The sequence below is a fragment of the Nanorana parkeri genome, unplaced genomic scaffold (assembly GCF_000935625.1).
Source record: "Nanorana parkeri isolate BGI_ZX_2015 unplaced genomic scaffold, ASM93562v1 scaffold982, whole genome shotgun sequence".
Classification (NCBI taxonomy): Eukaryota; Metazoa; Chordata; class Amphibia; order Anura; family Dicroglossidae; genus Nanorana; species Nanorana parkeri.
In genome coordinates, this window is record NW_017307250.1 from 236,504 (window position 1) to 258,004 (window position 21,501).

General features: G+C 40.2%; 1 protein-coding gene across 1 annotated transcript in view; it reads right to left on the bottom strand.

Annotated features, from left to right (window-relative positions):
• The window catches only part of DNM3 (dynamin 3), a 212,304-nt gene that overhangs the window by 11,592 nt on the left and 179,211 nt on the right, over positions 1–21,501 (bottom strand). Inside the window, exons 20-21 of the mRNA XM_018566844.1 lie at positions 20,266–20,489; positions 18,199–18,444 (exon numbers count right to left, since the gene is read on the bottom strand). Coding sequence (XP_018422346.1) covers positions 18,199–18,444; positions 20,266–20,489 — 470 coding nt within the window. The remainder of the gene's footprint in view (positions 1–18,198; positions 18,445–20,265; positions 20,490–21,501) is intronic.

Genomic DNA, 21,501 nt, shown 5'->3' on the forward strand with positions numbered 1-21,501 from the left:
GGCAGCAGTTTGTGGGGGAAGAAGGGGTGGACTGGGGAATGTGACCATGCCTTATGTCACACCCTATCTATGGATGTAACATGAAACATGGTCCAAAATTTGGAGTATGCATTTAAAACTGATATAAAAGGCGAACAGGTATGAAACTATGTAATCGTTAAATGTATTTTGTTTGACATAAAAGCAGTGTAAGCACTTAAATTTGACTTGGTGACAGCCTGTTGCAATCCTTGTACAGCAGAGCTTAGCGAAGGGGACGGAGAAACTTCACAAGGAGACAATCAGGTGTGCTGTAGTGAAAGACGCATTTGGATAGAAGGAGATAACAGAGTACCAGAGGAATGGGGACACTAGGGGGGGCGCTGTATAGGAGTGTCAGTGCTTGCTTGCCTATGCCCCTGCTGTGTACTCACTGCCGCCGATAGGAGACCAGCACAACTCTGCTGTATGCCACTGCTACCAAGGACATCTCCAGGGACATTGGATTGCCAGGGACTATCCGCCCGAAATGGGGACTGTGGCCCTCTAAACCTGTTAACTTGACAGCCCCTGGCCTGTTGTCAGACACAAACCAGTTGCCTGTTGCCAACAAAAATGTTGGCTTTTATTTGAACATGCCTTAACATTTATTCTGCATATTCTGTATAATGATATAAATATCTTGTATCTCTTTTATATACTGATAGGTATCTATTCTAGACTCGGCTTACTAGTCTATTTCATATGTGAGTAAATGCCTTGTTATGCCTTCCATATGCCTTCTGTACTACGTGATGCAGACAAAAGCAGAAAAACTTGCCCTGAAATCAATGCCATCTCTTGCTAGATGTAGATCCACCTAAGTTTGCAAAGTGCTGTTTCTACCCACTGCAGCTGCCAAAAGCAGCCACAGAACTAGAGCTGGCATGGCTATAAGCAATTGCTGCATGCTTGTGGTGGAACAAACAGGGGAATGTTGAAAAGTGGAGCCACTGGGACAACACTCAAGTTCAGGTTGGCAGCAAACAAAAATTGTTACCATCTGGAAGGTGTTCAGAGAGCGATCTTTGAGAAATGTGCAGTTGGGTGGAGGGAGGGAGAGCGGCTATATTCAGCAGCCCAAGCTCGTACTGCAGTGACTGGAAAATATGCACTGTGTCAAAACTATAAGGAGGCTAAAGTGTTTTGCAAAGTCTGTCACACTCTGAATTATTATGTTTACTTCCAATTATCATCGGGAAACAGGAATGAAGCAGGAATGATTATGGAAATGTGAAGCCAAACACAAAACCTTGCAACCTGTAGATGTACACACTGCAGTTTTGCCTACATGATTAAAATACTATATATTGGCTCTGAGTATTAAAACTGCCAGGTGGACCTGATCGGACCCCTTGTGGGAAAGGGCCTTTACAACAGAAGGGACCTGCATGCCCGTCAACACAAATTTGATAAAATAGTTATTTTAGGCGGCGGGGGGGTTGGGGGGGTGAAGCCATGCAAATTATTCAGCCTACAGATACAGCCTAACATCATAAAGGCATTTATTCTCAACTGCATGTAGCTGTTTTACTGATTCAGTGCAGTGTAAGGATCCAGAACGATTCCAATGCAGTAATAAGTGCTGAAAGGAGAACTATGATGTAAGTGTTTTTCCCCATAGTTCTCTTAAGGGTCCCAGGAGGACATAAACTAGCGTCCTCCCGTGACCCAAAGCTCAGTATATCTCAAGCTTTAGCTCGCGGTATACTGAGAGCGCTGCAGCCGACCGGATCCTGACATTAGTGCCTATCTAGAGGCAGAGCCATCTGTATCGCCCCCTCCCCCGTCCGTTCCGCCAGTCAGCGCTGGAGGACCGGAGAGGGGAGGGGGGAAATCCCTGCAGGGAGCCGTGAGTGACAGTCACTGCTCTCTGCAGGGAGATGATCGAGAAGTAAATTATTATTATTATACAGGATTTATATAGCGCCAACAGTTTGCGCAGCGCTTTATTGAGCGATGGTATGTGTTCGCTCACTTCCCGATCTATTGAGCCGACGTGTGACACTTTCTTCGTCACACAACAGCTTGAACTATGAGTTTGCGTGAACATCACTCATCTCATAGTTCTCCTTTAAGGCATAGTCCACCTTTTGCAAAGAAATGAACAAATGCACCCACATTGATTAAAAAAAATGGGCATTTATTAATTTTGCCTTAATTTCTGCATTGAAGCCTCGATCAGTGGAACGAGGTTGCAATTCACTGGCTCTTGTGGCCATCCACCTTCAGGGGCGGGAGGAAGTTATAAATGGCATACAAGTGTATTAATGTTACCACACTTGTGATCCACTGAGATATATGAGACCGACTGCCACGGTGGCAGATGTGACTTGTAGTCTTTTCATTCACAGATCCTGTCAATGGTTGTTGTTGTTGTGTGGGTGGAGCCATGGACAGACACTCTGAATACAAATGTTTACTAGAGCCTGTGGGAAGAAGCACCGTACGATTCAAGATTTGCATCAAATGTGTCTAATGTTTCATGTAAACCCTAAATATGAGTGTAATATGAAACATAGTCAAAAAGGTAAACAAACTGTTCATAAACTGTGCATTTTTCTCATTCAGCCCCAAGAGCTGAACAAGAAAAAAAAATTCCTTCCCCCATTCACGTTAAACAGTGCTAATGGACTGGGCTATTGTATTCTGACAGTGGAGGTTGTGTCACTGTCAGAATACCCAAACAGGATAATCAACAAAAGGCAATTAAAAAATCCTTCTTTACATGCCATAAAAAAGACTCCTGCTGTCAGTTGATAAAAGATTAGTGATGATCTGATATCAACCTGGCTGGATAGACACTGTAATAGTTTGATTGTATTTAGAAGACTTCCAAGTCTTCTGCCTTCCTGCGATAATAGCTAACATTGCAATACACTAAATGATCTCACAGCAGACCAAGCAGACCAATAAAGGGGTCTTGACAGCATGTAAATTGACTGTTTTAAAATGATTTAACAAGTGCGATTGCCACTCGCAGAAACAGGAAAACAGAAAGTCTATGCTGCTAGACCAAATATCATTCTGCTGTGACCACAGTCATGTCCTTGTTCATGGCTTACAACTCATTCCGGCATTACTTGAAAAAAATGAACCTACAGATTATAGTGTGACTGATTCTAAGTGGTAGCTCAGTGAAATACATTTTCCCAGCACACTGGAGAATCTCATGCGATCAGTGTCCTATTGTTTTGTGGGAAAAGGAAAATATAATTTTAATGAACACGCGTACACAGCTTAGGCTGTAAGGAAGATTTGCAGAAGCAGCGCAGCAGTCCCCTGTCTCCCTTTAAACTGAAAATCATATTTTATATTCATATAAGCTTATTACCACAACTGGCACACTCATTGGGCCTGATTTACTAACATATTGATATAAGTATAACCGCGTATTAATGACATGCAAACATATAAATCCTGTGCTTGCTAAATTCATTATTCGTTCACATGGGCTACAGTGAGCATACATGAAATTTAATTACAAGAACGCTTTCCTATACAATGTAGGTTGCACTGTCCTAACAAATGCCAGCTAAGACACAGTTAATGTGCCTTAAATAGAAATAAGATTTTTTTCTCTGTTTTTGAGGTCTATCTTGGCGCTGTTAGCATTTCTAGATGTGAATTCTATACAGGACAAAACTGCATCAGGTGTGAATGGTTGTCCTCAACCTAATTCAGACTGGCCACAGTATATATACGGCTGGTCCACTGCCCCATTGTTCTGGGAGGATGTACCTGAACTCTATACCACTACAACTAAAGCTCTCCACTCTTTAGGTCCACTAACGTAATGCACTTAAAGCAACTAAACGCAAGTTCCCAAGCCTTAAGGCCCCCCAAGCTAAAGTAAGAACTTTGATCCAGTAAATAAAGCACTTGACACTAATGCCCTGTAATCACTAATAACTATTAACACTAGTAAGTAGTAATCATTTTAACACTAATACACCTAATGCCCCCTTACCATGCCATCTCACCCTAACAACAAAAACCCCCCCCCCCCCACCCCTGAACAACAAACTGACTTAAGCCCTGATCCCAAAAAGAGTCTCAATCCTTCAACCCTCCCAACTTTTGAAGCCCCCCACCCTAAACTAAAGTCTCTAAACCTTCAGCCTCCTAAACTAAAGCCCCCAGTCCATAAAGTCCTTTACAATAAAAGGTCCTGTCTCTAATATCACCTAAACTAAAGCCCCAACCCTTAAAATCTTTATATTGCTCAGCTCTTAAAGCCCCATAAGCTAAAGCCTGCACTCTAATGCCCACTGACCTAAGGCCCCCTAAACTAAAGTCCTAAAACTTTTGCCCTCTTGACCCAATACACCAACACTAAAACCCCTAACCCTTGAAGATTACTCAAATAAAGGTTTCAACCCTAATGCTCTCAATACTAAAATCTAAAGTGCCACAAACCTCTAAACCCCCAAATCTGAACCTCCTAAACCAGGGGTGCCCACAATTTTTTTGATAAGATCTACTTTTCAAAAACCTCCCTCACGCTTTTTCTCCTTGCTCATCCTCCTGGCTGTCTCTCCTGGCCCTCTTTCCTCGCTCTCTCTCCTGGCTGTCATTCCTCGTTTTCTCCGCTGGCTGTCTCTCTTTGCTCTGCCCCCCAGGCTGTCTCTCCTCTCTCTCTCTCTTTCCTGGCTGTCTCTCCTCTCTCTTTCCTGGCTGTCTCTCCTCTCTCTCTACTGGCTGCTCTCCTCTCTCTTTCCTGGCTGTCTCTCCTCTCTCTCTTTCCTGGCTGTCTCTCCTCTCTCTCTACTGGCTGCTCTCCTCTCTCTCTTTCCTGGCTGTCTCTCCTCTCTCTCTTTCCTGGCTGTCTCTCCTCTCTCTCTTTCCTGGCTGTCTCTCCTCTCTCTCTACTGGCTGCTCTCCTCTCTCTCTTTCCTGGCTGTCTCTCCCATCTCTCTCTTTCCTGGTTGTCTCTCCTTGCTCTCTCCCCTGGCTGTCTCTCCCCGCACTCAACTTGCTGTATTTTGCAAACAGTGTAGTGCAACAGGCTGTGTAAACTAATATTCTTTGTAATACATAGCACTTTAACCACCAGTATCCACCAGGAAGGTGTCAGGGAGCTGGCTCAGCAGACTCAGGCTAATAGGTAATCAGGTGTGCACAGCGAAATGAAGATACCAAAATGGAATAAAGGGGCCACCATTCACACCCTTTGTGATCTACCAGCATCAGCTTTGAGAGCTACTGGTAGATCACGATCTACCTAATGGGCACCCATGTCCTAAACTAAAGCTCTAAAGATGTGATACACAAGGGTTCACATAAACCAGTACTTATAATATTTTGTCCTCACAGCAAGACAAATGCCAGGTTCAGGGCTATGTTTAACTTTATATTCCCATAGAATATAAAAATTTGCTTTTAAGCATAACCCATGGTGAAAAGAGCTGATAACTTCATTCAACCAGTTTTGTTACAATTTCAACAAACATTTCTCTAGAAAGATACAATTTTAATGAAGTATTATGGTTTATTCGCTTATCACATGGTGCATAGCTATGTCTTGAAAATTGGCTTATTAAACAGTAAAAAGACTCATAGAGGTATTACAGGACACCATCTAAGATATCTGGAAACAGGATCCACATTTGCAAGTGTAAACAATTTTATTGTGTAGCAGATAAAGTCCAATGTCAGACTCTGTACAGAACAGTCAGCAATCATCACTGTGTTTTATTAATTATAGTTTCTAATAATCTCTTTATTCAAACTGTTTAAAGACCACTTAAGAAAGTCTGCTGCCTCATTCAGGTTTCTTTGGCAATAAAAAGGAAAATGTATGTAATAATGTATGTTTCAAAGAAAAGTGCAAGCCAAAAAGAACACATTTTGTTTTTCTATACGGAGATGTAGACCAATAAACGTAACAATTCCTACGCACTAGAAACCACAGATACTGAATTCCAAAAAATGATACATTATAGTAACATAGAAAATGAGAGCAATTTTTCTACATGGAAGATCTAGAGAAATGCTATAAACAGTTGGTTTGTAGCTCAGGACCAGTGTTTTCTAAAGTTAGTAAAGTGTTTTCTGAAGTTTCTAAAGTTAGGCATAGGGCAATAAACTAATTTCAGGTGGTCATAGTAAGAGGGGCAAAAATATAGTAACTGATGAATATTATCGAACTTAATACCAAATCACAATTCAAATCAGCCTACCCTCCTCAGTGCCTGCTACTAAAATAAGTTCTGTCTGAATAAGAATATGCTCACTTTAGTAATGGCTCAAGAGGGATTGATTTAACTGCTAGAACATTAATATCCACTTCTACTTGATATGGTGGCCAGTTGAGAACGTCCCAATTCAATAAGGCTCTACAGGAGGGAAGAGTGATGGAGGTTGTTGCATAGTAGAGGAAATAAAGAATATGAGGATTCAGTGAGGTGCTGAAAAATTGAGGCTTCAGACCTTAAAGACGCAGTATCAGCAGGCCCAACCAAGGCACTGTAGGGGATGGTACATGCTGCCAACAGAAATGCCTCTGACTTATATACAGCAGAAAGGTCCCAGGTTGTAGCTGGTGGCAAGTAAACAGCTGACACCTAAACTACCCATTTTGAAGAAGTATCTTGAGATGCCTTTCTTCAGCAGGAGTCTTGGATTAGTGATCCACTAACAGAGATTTGGCATTCCTAATCTTATTTCTTTCTCACAATTATAGTGATTTGTCAGGTTGTCACTTTGAAAATTAATTTTTCTTTCCTATATTCCCTTATTTCGGTATGTGATTATGTGTTACCTAGAAATGTGTTAATTATTTGTAGGACCAATAAACTTATACCTTCAGGTATTCCCATTTTTTATATATTGTAAACTGCTATTTCCACAAAAGTAAGTCAATAACACTTCCAACTTAATATACATAATCGGTTTCATTTGGTTGCAATACTTTTGCCAACTGTGTATAATAATGAATGTGCTTATTAAATTTTGTAATAATGATATTGGTTTAAAGAGAAGAGCTGTCAAAACAAAAGAAATATAACCAGTTGACCAACCTAAAAAGTGACTGTTATGTAAAATAAAAATCAGGTTTCTAGTTTTCGGCACCTTCAAAAACCTTGGCCCTATTATATAACACCAGTATTAGGAATCTGCATAGCCATAAGCATGCCTCTTCCACCCACTACATGTCAGTGCCTCGGCCTGATGATAGGTTGCAGACGCACCAGGATTTGCAATGAGGGATGCAGGAGGGGGGAGTTCCCATTCTCCACTACTATGTAGGGGAACACTATGAGGTCCTTTGCTATGAGGTCATAGGTCATACAATTAAAATAATGTGCTGACAGCTTTGTCATACATATGCTGGTTTATTAAATTTTTCATTGCCATATGTTTTTTGTTAAAAGGAACCTATAAACATATAAAGTTAGGAGCTACCTCTGCTCACATGGTTTTTAAAAGAAGCAGGTTCCAAGGTTGTCATCTCACTCCTGTCATTTGTAGCTAATAAGTCACTGACCAAAACCATGCATGCTAAGATACATTTCAGACTTCACTGACAGCATACTTGTTTTGAAACAGTGACTCACTAGGCAGTGAAGACAGGAACAGTGTGACATGCTTGGAAGATGCACCTTTAAAAACCAAGTCAGTAATGGAAACTCTCATATTTCCATCCTCAAAGCTTCCCTTTAACTAATGGAAATACTGGCAGTTAGAGATGGACTATACGTACTCACTGCTAGAAGTGGACCATTTGTTGGTGACTGAGTGAATGGATTAATCTTTTTTTACATTAGTTGAGTGCTGACAATGATGAAAATATACAATAATGCTTTGAAATATATTTTCAAACACTAGAGACTTAATAGCATTCAAACCTTTATATTGTACAGCTTATTCTGTTGAACTATATTCCTATTTTACATGAACTTCAGCACAAGTAAATCCTTTGCTTTTAAGTAGAACATAAAGATTATCTGGTTGTAACATTACACATGCATTCTGAAAACCCATATCAATTAGGTGAGAAAGTGAAAAGTAACAATACACTACATTCTCACATAACCAGAAAATAATGATGTACTTACCGTATACATTTCATGAGGATAAATGCAGAGCAAAGGCAAATTCAAATATCCCTGGATATAAATTTAGTGAGCTACATGACCTACAAGTGGCACATATATTCGATATATCAGGATTAACTACTCAGCAGAACTCACTGAAATATTTTCTGAACAATGTAAAGAGAACATGTCACCAGGTCCTTTACTGTTCCCATTGTATATTCTTTCTGACAGCAAAGAAGGGACCTTTATATTTTTTGACATACTAAACTGCGTAATGCTCAGCTTCCCAACCAGTGGTATATGTACAATAAGCGTATTATGAAGAAAATTCATCATATCTGTACAGAATGTTAGAAAATTTTAATCATATCGAATGTGTGTCTAGAACAAAGTTTCTCAACCTTTTTTCAGTCACGGCACCCTTTAACAGTATGCAAAATCTCGAGGCTCCCCAGTCTAAAATGTAAAAAAAAATGTAGATGTAAAAATGTAAAAAATTATGTGTGGTTACCCCCACAATCTATACCAGACCCTTATCCTAGATAGGGATCTGGTAGGGATTTTAAGGAGGCACCCTACACAAAAATACAAGCAAAAAAAATAGATCCCCCCCTTTCACATCAGGAGCCCATTACAGTACCCCCCTCACACCAGGAGCCCTCCTTCACATCCAGAGTCCCCCTTTACATCCGAAGTTCCACCTTCAAATTAGAGTCCTACCTTAAAATAGGCTGTGGCGAGGCAGAAGGTGGAGCAGGTCTGGCCAGGGGCGGACTTCTGTCCTCTTCTACATGCTGGGGAAGTCCAGGATGCCACCCCGGATTTGTGTGATTCATGTCTGTGGTGCTTGTGGCTGGCTCGCCTGCACCATGAAAATGCATGACACTGCAAAAATTTCAAGGCACCCCTGACAAACCCAGAAGGCACCTCAGGGTGCTGCGGCACCCTAGTTGAGAAAGGCTGGTTGAGAACAGTACAATCCCACAGAAAAGAACCATACAAGTTAATTAAAAAAAAAATACTGTTATCATTCCCTTTACCTGTACAAATGTCAAAATAGTTATAATTAAATTTCATTTTCCTATAGAGTTTTATATATTAAAAACCATCTTAGGCAATGGCAGACCTAATGACAGTTAGTAGCAAACCTCCATAGTACTACAATACAGAAAGTATTTTGTATGTAGGTAAATAACCTCTCTGCTGCACAGTTCCATATCCATATTAAAGGAAAAATTATGAGAAAAGCACGGCCACTGAGTTGGTGAGCAGTATTCAACATACAGCGCAATGTATAGTGTTGCGTGTTCAGTAGTATGCACCCTACACCACAGCATAATACATACAGTATATAAATGGTATACATAGAGCTCCACCTCTACAGCAAAACTACATGTCTCAGCATTGCATTAATGTACAATGTCCTTCTTCTGGCCACAGGCTAAACAAAAATTGTACAAGCAAAGAATCTGCACATAATATAAACTTTGTACACACCTGCTAGCTAGCTGCCTAATTGCATAGTAAAGCCTGATTTATATACTGGGATAGGGAACCCCCTGGAATGTTGGGCCCATGACAACTGCCCCACTGCAGGCAACGTGCATTTTAAGCAAAAATCGTCACATATAACATGCTACCAACATTTCGGGACCACACAGGGTCCCTTCATCAGGACAATATTGTGGCCCCCGAAATGTTGGTAGTATGCTATATGTGACGATTGGACCGATTAAATGGACGTTTATTATCTGAACTTTATCCATTGAGTGCTGGTGATCCCTGTTTTCTACTGTTGATGTGCACGGCGCCATCCGTCATTATCACTGCGAGCACCACCTTTGTGATTTGGGCTGGGGACGCTGTAAGGAGTGCAGAGGGACTCACCGCTCTCATATAACAGGTTTACTTCAAATACTGCCTGCCTTTTAACATGTTTATCTATTGATTATATTGTAACCTGTTTTAATAAAAGCAAGCATGTTATTTATGATTACTAATGATTCAAAGGAAGCTAGGCTATGGCTCTATAGAGGAAGGACTGTTCTTTGCTGTAATCCCAACAAAGATTCCAAATGTGAAAAAAAGTAAATGAAATAAAATAAGGGAAAACAGAGGCTGTATTGGTAAATGCCAACAAATGTGTCACACACTGTAAAATCAACCTAACTGATGAAATAAAGCATAGCATTTGCAACACAGGTTTGCATGTTGGTATAAATTGGTGAAAAAAAGTTCAATGAATGAAATGTATTCCAGTAAAGAGCCTGTGAAGGCAGGGACAAGCAAGACAAAAAACTGCTAGTCTAGACTCATAGAACTGTGTATTAAAACCAGATGAGACCAAATTCCCGCCTAGAAAGCCCATTAAAACTTTCTGTGAACAGCAACAAGGAAAATATTTTGTCTGAAATTTCCTCTGGGTGAATGTTCCAATTATTCAAAAGTGAATTTAAAAGTGAATGTTCTTTTGAAGTAGCTATGTCTTTTTTTAATAATATGTATGTCAACACTATCAATGTTACTTGCTTTTGCAGAATTAATTGTCATTTAATGTATAAATGTCCTGTGTATTGTATAAGCCAAGATTCTGTTTGCTACAGTATGAAATGTCTGCAAAGTTCAATGGAGAATAAACAGTGAAGGTAAAGATGGAAATAATAATAATAATAATAATAATAATAAGAAGAAGTATAGGTACTGCAAGTGAGTGTGGAGGTGGGAGTGCATCTAATATCAGGAAATGTCAAATTATGAACCATAGCTTTGAAGTTCATCAGAAGGATCCTTTTTAGTAACAAAATGTCCATGAGAAGCCCTGGACCTTGGGATGAATTCTAGGAATGTCACTATGCAGATTTAGCTGCACTGACCCAACAAACTTCATCTGACCAGGAGTAAGAGAATAGCCAATTCCATTGGAGGTTTCTCACACAGATATTTCAATTCAGGGTGCCACTTAAAAGATACTCATAGTAAGTTCTTCAGACAAAAAAAATGCAACCACAAAATGATTTGCTCCTATATTCCATCTCATTAACAAAGGCCTTAAAAAATGTATTTGATCTCTAATTAAATATCACATATTTCAATTGGTTCTTTCCAGTATAAAATCTTACATATTAACAAGTGGCATGACAAAAATGCTAAACAAAATATAAACAGTAAAGCAATGAAAATTGACTTTTTACGCTCAAAGGGTTATTGTGCAAGTCCAACGGGAGACCTGAAGGGGGGGGGATTTACAAAAGCTCTGCTTGGTTAACCTATTGCCAAGCTTCTGTTAAGCTTTTACAAAAGGTGCATTGTCCTTTTACACTGGGCTCGTGCAGACCAGATACAGAGCACAACCACCAGAAGGATATTGTCAGCGTTAGTGATCTAATTCATTGTGGCACAGTATATGTTACACCTCTGCCCTATAATTGAGATTTTATTCTTCTGCTATGGAAACACAATGCTTACACAGAAATAAATGTGAACTCATTCAATTCATGCTTCCATACCTGGATCTATTTGTGTTGTAATGATTTTCCAATATTTTCTAAGTATGCAATTAAGCAGAATGTTGAAACAGGCTGCAGACTATAAGTGTATGCTGAAAAATAGAAAAAGTATATGTAAAAGATGTATAGCAGATCTATCTATCTATCTATCTATCTATCTATCTATCTATCTATCTATCTATCTAGGGCTGCTCCCGGTAAGGACAGGTGCGGCATGTGATTGTACGCAGCAGCCTGTTCTTCTCTATGGGAGTATGCGGCCGTACGCGGCCGTACGCTCACCCGTGCGGGTGTCTGTGCTCGGACGCAGACAGGATCCTGCACCTGCACAGATGTGCAGTTTGGGTGAGTGTACGGCCGTGTCCTCCCATAGAGAAGAACAGGCTGTTGCGTACAATCAAACGCAGCACCTATCCTTCCCGGGAACGGCCCGATACGGTTGTGCATGCCGCACAGATCTGTTCAGGCTGGCTCTTTAGCGATGTGAATGAGGCCTAACTCACATTCACCAGCATCTCTAAAGTTGTCTGGCAAATGTTGCAGAAGTTGAATGCAAAATAAGTTACTGAATGAATAACTCTGAAGCAAAAAAGCAACATATGTGGACATATGTATGGGGATCATCAATTCAAGGCAATAATGGTACTGTTAAGGGCAGACCCAGTACACTTTAGCACAGCTGCTCCTGATGAGGTATAAAGTAGGTGTTCTGCCATTTTAATGCTATTCTAGAGTTAGGATTAGTGTATTAGGCAGTTTAGTTTGTGATAGGATTAGATTAGGGTTAGAGTCTGGTGGGCTGATTGTTGGAGGGGAGATTATAGAGTGCCAGTCATGAAGGGGCCTTTCTAAGAATCTGAATCTGCACTTGCTATAATACATATTTACCTCTCAACTATAGGTGCATTCTATTATTTAGTTGTATTATCTCTCAGAAGCAGAAATGTGAGTGCAGTGTCAGCTTGTAAGGCCCCCAATAAAGAAAAACCTGCATCCATTTTGAGCTAATGGCTTGTGAAATGATAAGCTCCCCAGGAGGCCAGAGAAGGGTACAACTGTAAATATACAAGGCCTTTGCTTTTCTTTCATGTAATTTTGAAAAGGCTTTTTACTATATGAAAGTTTTAGATAGCTACGAATTAGGACACCCTAACAGCTTAAAAGATTTTGCCATGACAGGGAGAGAATCCAAGTAAATGATCAAAAATCAAGTAATCCCCAGGAGGTGAAACTGCACCATAATAAGAATTTAGGCATGAAAATTCAATTTAATACAAATGCCCATTGGTGACTGGTTCTCTTTACCCACCTCTCTACCACTGTACTGTAACAAAAATGTCAGGAAGGTGGATGTGCATTTCTAGACTGCCATTTATAAGCAGCCCTTCAGAAAGCACACTCAGGTGGCCAGTGGGCCCATGAATGGCTGTGATCTGAGCTTTCATTTGACAGCTCAGATCTCAGTCACAATATACAGAGCCAATCAGATTGTCTCTTTACCTTGTGTTCGATGTGAACCAATCACAACCATTCCAATCACAGCCATTACAAGTGTAAACACTAGTTTAGGTTTTATAAACATCCAGCCCATTCACAGCAGTGGGAACATTTAGTTTAGTGTAGGATAGAGTAGGAAAGGGTTAGACCCTATGTCAAGTTTTTATTGCTGTCTATGTCCCTGCTGGGGAGATTTACCCTTCTATTTTTGCTGGTGTTACCAAAACAAAACTCCAGGAGAAATCCTAAATTTTTGTAGTCACTAAAACAGGAGGTGAGGATAAGACTTCCAATGGGTGCTCCTGTTTTGGTGACAGCTGTATAAGAGGAAACTTTACTCTTAGGGGTCTATTCACGAAGCAGCCGAAGGATCTAGCTGTAGCTTCGGCCGATCCTTCGGCTAGCTTTGGCCCCAGGACCCCTTCGGTTCAGCAGAACTGAAGGGCTGCTTTATGGGCTATTCACTGTAGCCCGTACAGCTCCCGAACTTGGCCGAGCGGCTCAGTCGAGCCGAACGCATATGCCTCGGCTCGGCTGAGCCACGCTGAAAGCCGAAGCTGGCCGAGCAGCCGACCATTGGCCAGCCTGCTTCTGACAGCTGGCCACGTGAAGCCACCCGATGTACGGCTGATTTCAGCATATATACGGATTAAATCAGCCGTACCAACCTGAAGTGAATAGCTGAACAGCGTTCGGCTCATTTCGCTTTAGGTCGGTCATTCACTCGGCTGCCTACCGCAGCTTAGTGAATGGACCCCTTAGTTCCTGTTGCATCTCCAGGACAAGAAGTAAAGGGAAATCTTTCCAACGGTACACAAACAGCAAAAAATAACCTGACAGAGTTTTGAAATCCTTGCCTTTCTCTATCTACAACAAACAACCAAAAAAATGTAGCTATATATACACTACTCAAAACAAAGAAAACATTAGCTGGGGTTATGCTTTAATTTAAGGGGGTGCTTCAGTATTAGAGATACTTTTTTTCAATGCTGAAAGCCACATGCTACAAAATACCTACACCAGGCTCCTGGCAGCAAGAACAAATGTTTTATTTGTCTCAATAGGAAATCATTAAAAATCACTGGACTCACCAATTCAGAATAGCAAATGGTAAATTGAGATTTTTTTCCCCAATGAATGAAACATAAAGTATAGCAAATGCTTTAAAACCAGCAATTAACATGGAATACATTTACATGTTAATCTATTCTAAGAATAATCTAAGAATATTAATGACAAACTATGCATGGTAAACCTGCAATCCACTTATTCTCAATAGTATCCTTTCTGTTTGCTACTCTGTATTTAGAGGAAAACAATGTGTGATAAGGAAGAAAGGACAAACCAGCAGTAACTTTGTTTTTATTTTATACATTGTAGATTAGTAACCTCTCTTTGTCAATACCCACAGCACCATTTGGAGGAACAGTGCAGTAAAAGAGTCCAGGGCCCATTAATATCATGCACTGCAAAGAAATTCTTTGTACTTTGTACACAGAGGAGCATACAAGTCGGGACAGAACGGCAAGATAAGTGTGGCGATAAAGACGTTTCTGGGGCTCAGCAAAGCATATCCCAAGGAGAACACACTCCAAAGGCTGATGCTTCAGAACCCATGTGGTGATTCCCTTTCATGTGGCCTTGGATGCTCCCTGCTGTCGGCATCCCTATTGGTGACTGTGTAACAACACTATCCATAGGTGTGGTCTCCAAATTGATAGATCATGGTCATACGATTTTAAAATATTAGGTTACTTCATCTTCCTGTAGAAGCGTAGGAGTGAAATGCGTTGAAGAATGGACTGATACATGCACATTTATGATAATTACACCCAAGTGGACTATATATTTGGATATGTGGATGTTTGTGAACATGAGATATGTACACTAGGTCCAGGTGGTACCTTATACATGAGGTACGTTATACATGCCGGTTATTGAACACACAATGAGGCTGTTAATTCTGGATGATTAATGCTTTTATGGAAGTAATTTAATAAAATATGCATGTGTTTTAAATGACAACATCTCCTATTTGGCTGTGGTTTGGACACCTATAAAGCCTCAATTTGATGTTATATTTATTGTGGCTAGTTTATGGGGTGTGGTGTCACATGGTTCGGGAATTTGATGCAGTCTATTTGATTCACTAAAGGCGTAGGGAGCATGGGGGATGTGGGTGTGTTGCTTTCCTGTGTGTGTGTGCGTTTGTGGAGACACATGCCCACGCTCGCCCCCCCCCCCCTTTCCTGCCCTGCCAGGCCTGTGCCTGGTATGACTGTGGGGGGGGGAACCCCACACATTTTTGTTTAACTTGGGGTTCCTCCTAGCTTTCCTACCAGTCCTAAAGGGTCTGGTATGGTTTGGGGGGGGGGACCCCATGCTGTTTTTTTTTACATTTTATTTACTTTCTTTATCAGTAGCGAGCAGAATAATCGAGAATATAACTATGAGAATAGGGTGAACGGCAGCGAGTGAACTGCCGGAGGTTCAGCTGAGCCGATCCAGATGTTGGATCGGCTGAATCGAAGCCACCCGAAGTCAATAGATGTACTGCTCATTTTAGCCTATGTACGGCTTAAATCAGCCATACGGGGCTGAAGTGAAAAGTGGAACGGCGTTCGGCTCAGTTCACTTTGGCTCGGTTATTTACTCGGCTGCCATCGGCAGCTGCTTAGTGAATAACCCCCTGAATCTAAGTAGCATAACCTAGTTCCTGTCCTTAATTACAGTCCCCCTTTACTGTTGAGTTAAGGAGAGGGGGTATTCTGTAGTTTTGAAAAAGACAACAGGACAGGGATGAAACCATTTCTTGAGATTTCAGTCCAGAAAAGCCACTGTGTTGTCAAATTAGAAGCAGAGTGCATTTCTACCAGGATAAACAGTTACTTTTCTCTACTTGCAGAATCTGCATTTTTCTGTATTAAGATCATAGTTAGTGAAGGAGCAAGAAATCAATACATGCATCTGATATTATTTCCTCTTTATATTTTCACACAATCCCAAGCACAGTAGAAGTCAGACAGAGTGGAAAGTTATGCATTGTGAGCGAGTCAGATTCTGATACATTGTGTAGAAACGCTGTAAATCTAACATGTTTTCAGGCAACAAGGATAATGGGAATGGTGATTGGGCAGCTTACACAATTAGTAAAGAATAGGTTCATAGTCCAATAAACATGCAAGTGATACATAGAAAGCTACACAGCTACAATAGTGAATAGAGGAGTTGCCACCATGGCTGTACAAAGTGTGACAGGGATGCGTGAACTATATAACTGGCTCAAAAGAATTACAAATATTTTGGTAGGTAAAAAATGTGTGGACATCTATTTCCATCGTGAAGTGTTTGACTGGAATTCTACTGATGGGTTTATTTATAAAACTTCCGCTATATGCTGGGCGGATGCCATTCGCACAGCACTAGTGCCGCTAGATGGCGCTCAGGAGTATAGGGCATTTCTATACTCTTCAGTGCCATCTAAGGGCCATAGTGCCATGCGAACAGCATCAACACAGCTATACAGTTTTCTAAATTAATCCGTATGACAACTTCTTAGTGAACATTTATTGTGATATTACGCTAGATGGCTGCAAACTTCATCTTTGCATCCCTGCTTCTTCTTAAATAACCTTGTTGCCAATAATAGTTTGGTTATGGCTGAAAATTTCACCGTACATCACAGTAATCATCTCTCCTCATGCAACAAACCTAATCCTTAATGGGACTATATACTAAAATAGACAAGTTTATGTTGCAGGAATTGTTTTCAGGTGCCATTTTCTGAACACAAAAACCCTACAATGGGAGTTGAAAAGTTTTTCTAGATTATATACAGTACAAGAAAGAAAAAAACAAGTGGAAACTAAGAGCGCACTGTATGAAATGCAAGAGCTGCTTTTGTTAACCAAGAAGAAAATGATTTCCTACTTAATGATGAATGGTTGCGTGTCCTGGTTTCAACATTCCAGCAAAAGGGTCTCAGCGGGAGAAATGTGAGGAGGGGGGCGAAATAACTCTATTTTGAAAGTGCGAAGGAATGACAGAAGGGCCAGAAAAGAAAATGTTCTTGTGTGAGAGAGACACATAATACTCCGACAGGAACTACAGTACTGAGCGCTGAGCTAGAAGAGAATTACTGGGATAAAGTAGCACAACGACAGAAAGGAATGCAGCATTTTATGAAATAACTATCTGGGTTATATCATCCAATTTTATTCTAAAACTACTTCATATTTTTGACTATCCATTAAATTTGGCCAGCTTTCAATCTATCTGACTAAAGGTCACATTCTGTTATCTGAATTATGCATTGTTAATACATTATGGTGAAACAGGAGGTGGCTTCCTTTACCCAAAGAACAGAACTACATGGGGGATGGGTAATCTTTTGCAAGTGAGATGGAACCTCTGGCTCCCAAGTCATATTTTATATGGTGTATTTTTTAAGGTCTGCCATATAGTTACTCTATTAATATGTTTTTTACAGGAATTACTATACTTTATGCAGCTCTTTATATGCATCGGTCCCTGCCCTGAAGGAGCTTACAATCTAAGGTAACTCTTGTTACCTTAGATTGTATGCTTCTTTATAAGTTTATGTACTCAGCCCTAAACATATCATATACAGCAAACCAAATGTTAGGTTATAATGCTCACTAAGCCCCACTTCCATTCTATTCATGTATTCCTTGGATCCAATATCGATTCAAGGCTACTCTAAAATAGTTAAGAAAATTCCTTTAGTATATTTATTTAGAATACATTAGATCTGTCATAAAGGTACACATGGAAACAATATAAGAATTATGGAAACAAACATTATTAATAGTTAGTAATGATTTAGGTAAGTGTCATCTTCCCCTCAACACAGCTCAAACAGTGGCCAGAAAGTAAATCAATATTACTATAAATTGTAAGCAGGTGTTGCCTACACATCTAAACAGAAGTTCCTTGTCTGAAATTTAACATGATTTGTTGAATGAGTGGCTTATAGGAAGCCAAGTCCTCCGTAACTGAAAGTGCCAGTATTGGGTTGACTCTAACTCTTAGAACCAGTTTTACAGATCAGAGAGAAGGCAGCAACTCATATAAAATACATCATGAAAAAAGTATTTTACTGTGAAGGGTAATACCTGGGGACACCAGGTGGTGCACGTGATGGGCGAGATGGAATCTGTGGTGGCACGAAAAGTGAATCATTAGCATTTGACAAAGAAGATATGGCTCCTGGACGAGAAGGCACTGGTGGAGCTGCAGGCTGAGAGCTCAGTGACTGCACAACAGCAACAAAACCACGACCTGATAGTGTAGAAGAAGGTCTTGTTGGTGTAGAAAGCTGAGGCATTTTTTTCTGGGCAGGTGGACTTGCAGGTGGAGACCTATAGAAACAGTAGAACAAGTTATACATCTTTCAACTATAATCAGACTATGGAAGCTGACCTATGCTGAACTATCACAGAATAGTAAGTGGGGAGTGAAGTGTGCATCTTCATTACATTTGAAGAACTTCTGGACTATCTAAGACTATCTTTTCTAAGTTGGGTGACATTCTTTTTTCTGTGAAAAAAAGGGGGCAATCATTGGTTACAGAAATCTCCGAACATGTTGGGAAATCTGTATATGTGCGCTCATTATTTAAACTGGTAATATATAGCTGCCCTATATTTTATTAGTGCTACTTCACCTTGGGCAAAGTAAAACATAATTTAAAATTAGAGTAACAATTGCTTAGATTTATTTCACTTGTACTTTTTAAATGCTTTAAAAAGCTTACCGATTGAATACATCAGCCAGAGAAACGTTTAAGAATAATCACCAAAAACACCCTTAAAGTACACCTGTCATATCTTACACATATTCAAGCTAAAATAACATGTAGCTGTGGGCAGTAAAAAGGTTTCTACTACCTTGTTATACTCCTGGACCCTGCTGTAATTTGGTAGCTCAGTTGGCAGATGTCAGCCGGAACTTTGGAGCAAAGAGTAAAAATATGCATATTGTGCATCTTTGATTTGTAAGCAATTGGGGAGCTTAGGAGGTAATAAGTTCCTGCAATTACATATCCTTTTGAACTTTAATATATGTATGCTATGACAGGAGTATGTTAGGTTTTCACCACAATACTCTTTAAATTTAGAGTTTAGGAGATCTAAAAGAAAGATGTTTAGAGGCACCTGTGCACCCCTGCTACCTTGAAGTCTCCTGTAAATTCTAGTGCTTTTGTGTTCCTCATTGTTCTTGCTTCCAAGCTTCCTATGCAATTTCTGTACACCTCCTTGTGACTCGCCTCCCTAGTTCTGAGCATCCTCTGTAAACCCTGTGGACCTCCATAACTCCTTGAGCTTCCTGTAACCCTTACACCCAGTGTTCCTGTGATCCCAGCACCCCAGAGCTCCCAAAGACTCTCACTTGTGTTCCTGTGATTCTATGAGTATACTGTGTGCCAACATGGCCTGTGCTCTTAAAATTCCTCATAGATAAAACAAGATGGATCAACTTTCCAACAACTATTGACAATTAAGGTATATATAGTCCCAGTCTCTAGAAAATCATATATAAACATAGACACGTTCATGTAAATTTAATTTTCAATATTTAAAATCTGAAGCTTTCATTAAAGAGTACTTGGTAATCCTGCCACGTAGGTCCCTGCTCTGGCACTTTCTGTTATAACATGACAACAATTTGACCCTATCTATCAAATACTCTCCTGCATTGTCACCCTATCACATGGGCTTCCAATGGAGACTGCAAGTTTCCACACACATTACATAGATATGGTCCATCAGGAAATCTGCCCTGAGACATGCCATGCAATCATTCCTGGAGTACATATAGAAAGATAGAGACTACACAAAAGCAGAGGTACAGTAGCACTGAGAAGCAACAAAGGATGAAAATAAATATTTTATTAAAAAAAGACAATTGCTTATGGTACAAAGTGCTTTAGCTAACTGTCATTCAGTTAGGATTTATATCTAAGTACTTTAAGAGTCTAATTTTGAGCGGAAATATAATTTAATGTTACAATATTTAATATTACAAAATCTGCTCCTTGGCAGCCACATTACCCAGCAAAGGGAAGTAACCTATGACTTACAAACCTTGCAATTACACTTCACCCATGCAAAAGGTATAGAACTATGTGTATGTTCTTGTACTGTTATGGTGTTAAATGCGTTTTGAAACATAATCTGTACCAGGGAAACTGCATCCACGAATCATCCACAGGAGGTGGCAAGGGAGTAGAAATGGTGGACGTGCTAATATCACCAATAATCTGTAGAGCTTCCTTTAAGGCATGGTACATCCTTAACATTTCATCACGTTTCTGAGCCTGCTCAGCCGACTCCTCCATCAAACTGCTCTGGTCCTCTGAAGAATACAATTGAGCAAGCAGCTCTCTGTGGATAAATGCTTTGACCTGTTGTTAAAATGTAACAAAAATAACATTATTCACACAATGTACTGCATCGGACATTGTTAATAGCACCACACACAGGATTTTTCAGGATCCTTAGAGTGGTGGATTCTGGTTAGCCAGACACCAGGACTTAGGTTTAGTAAAAACTCCTTTACTGAAGAATTTACAGAAGAACATAGGAAAGAACAAAACATAGACAAAAGGCTGTAACAGCAACTCCCAACAGCAATGTAATATTTACAGACCATGTGACCTACCTGACTCTTAATGAAGTCTTTATCCTTTCAGTATTCCTACATGTAGCACAGTAGAGCCTTCTTAAAAAAGAAGGTATTCACGCCTAATTCCATCACATATCCCAAATATAAGCAGATTATTACTCATTTTAAGTGGGCAAAGCAAAGTAAATGATCTATTTTGGCTTTATTGGCTAACTGTACATCAAGCACCACTGAGGCATAGCAAAGATACAGCCTAAAGTCAAACTGCATAAAGCTATTTCAGGTTTGTTGGCCATTATCAATGCAGTGCATAGAAATAATGGCTACTATAGAGTAGGACTTAGTGACCAATGAAAAAGTATAAACCTGATGGGTATAATGAGGAGGGACTAAAGTAACCAAAAATCCCTTCAAAGGACTATTTTGTAGCACAGTAACAAAAATGGTTGTTAAGGTTGAATAAAGACACAAGCCCATTCAACCTGTGCGTGTGTGTGAGTCACTAAAAGTACCTGTACCAGGGGCGTGCGGTCAGGGGAGGCAGGTGAGGCAGAGCCTCACCTAGAATTTTGGAGGAAAAAGCTGTCAGCTTCATGTCTGAAGCTGACAGCTTTTTCTCCATTCAGATCGGCATCTAACAGGTTATACAGCAGGGAAATCCTCCCCGCTGTGTAACCTGTCACGGAGTCTCAGCAGTGAGGACCAAGTGAGGGACAGAGAGGCTCCTCCCTGTCTCCTCCCTCCCTCCTTTACATTAGCTTGGGGATGGAAGATTTCCATGCAATTTTTGA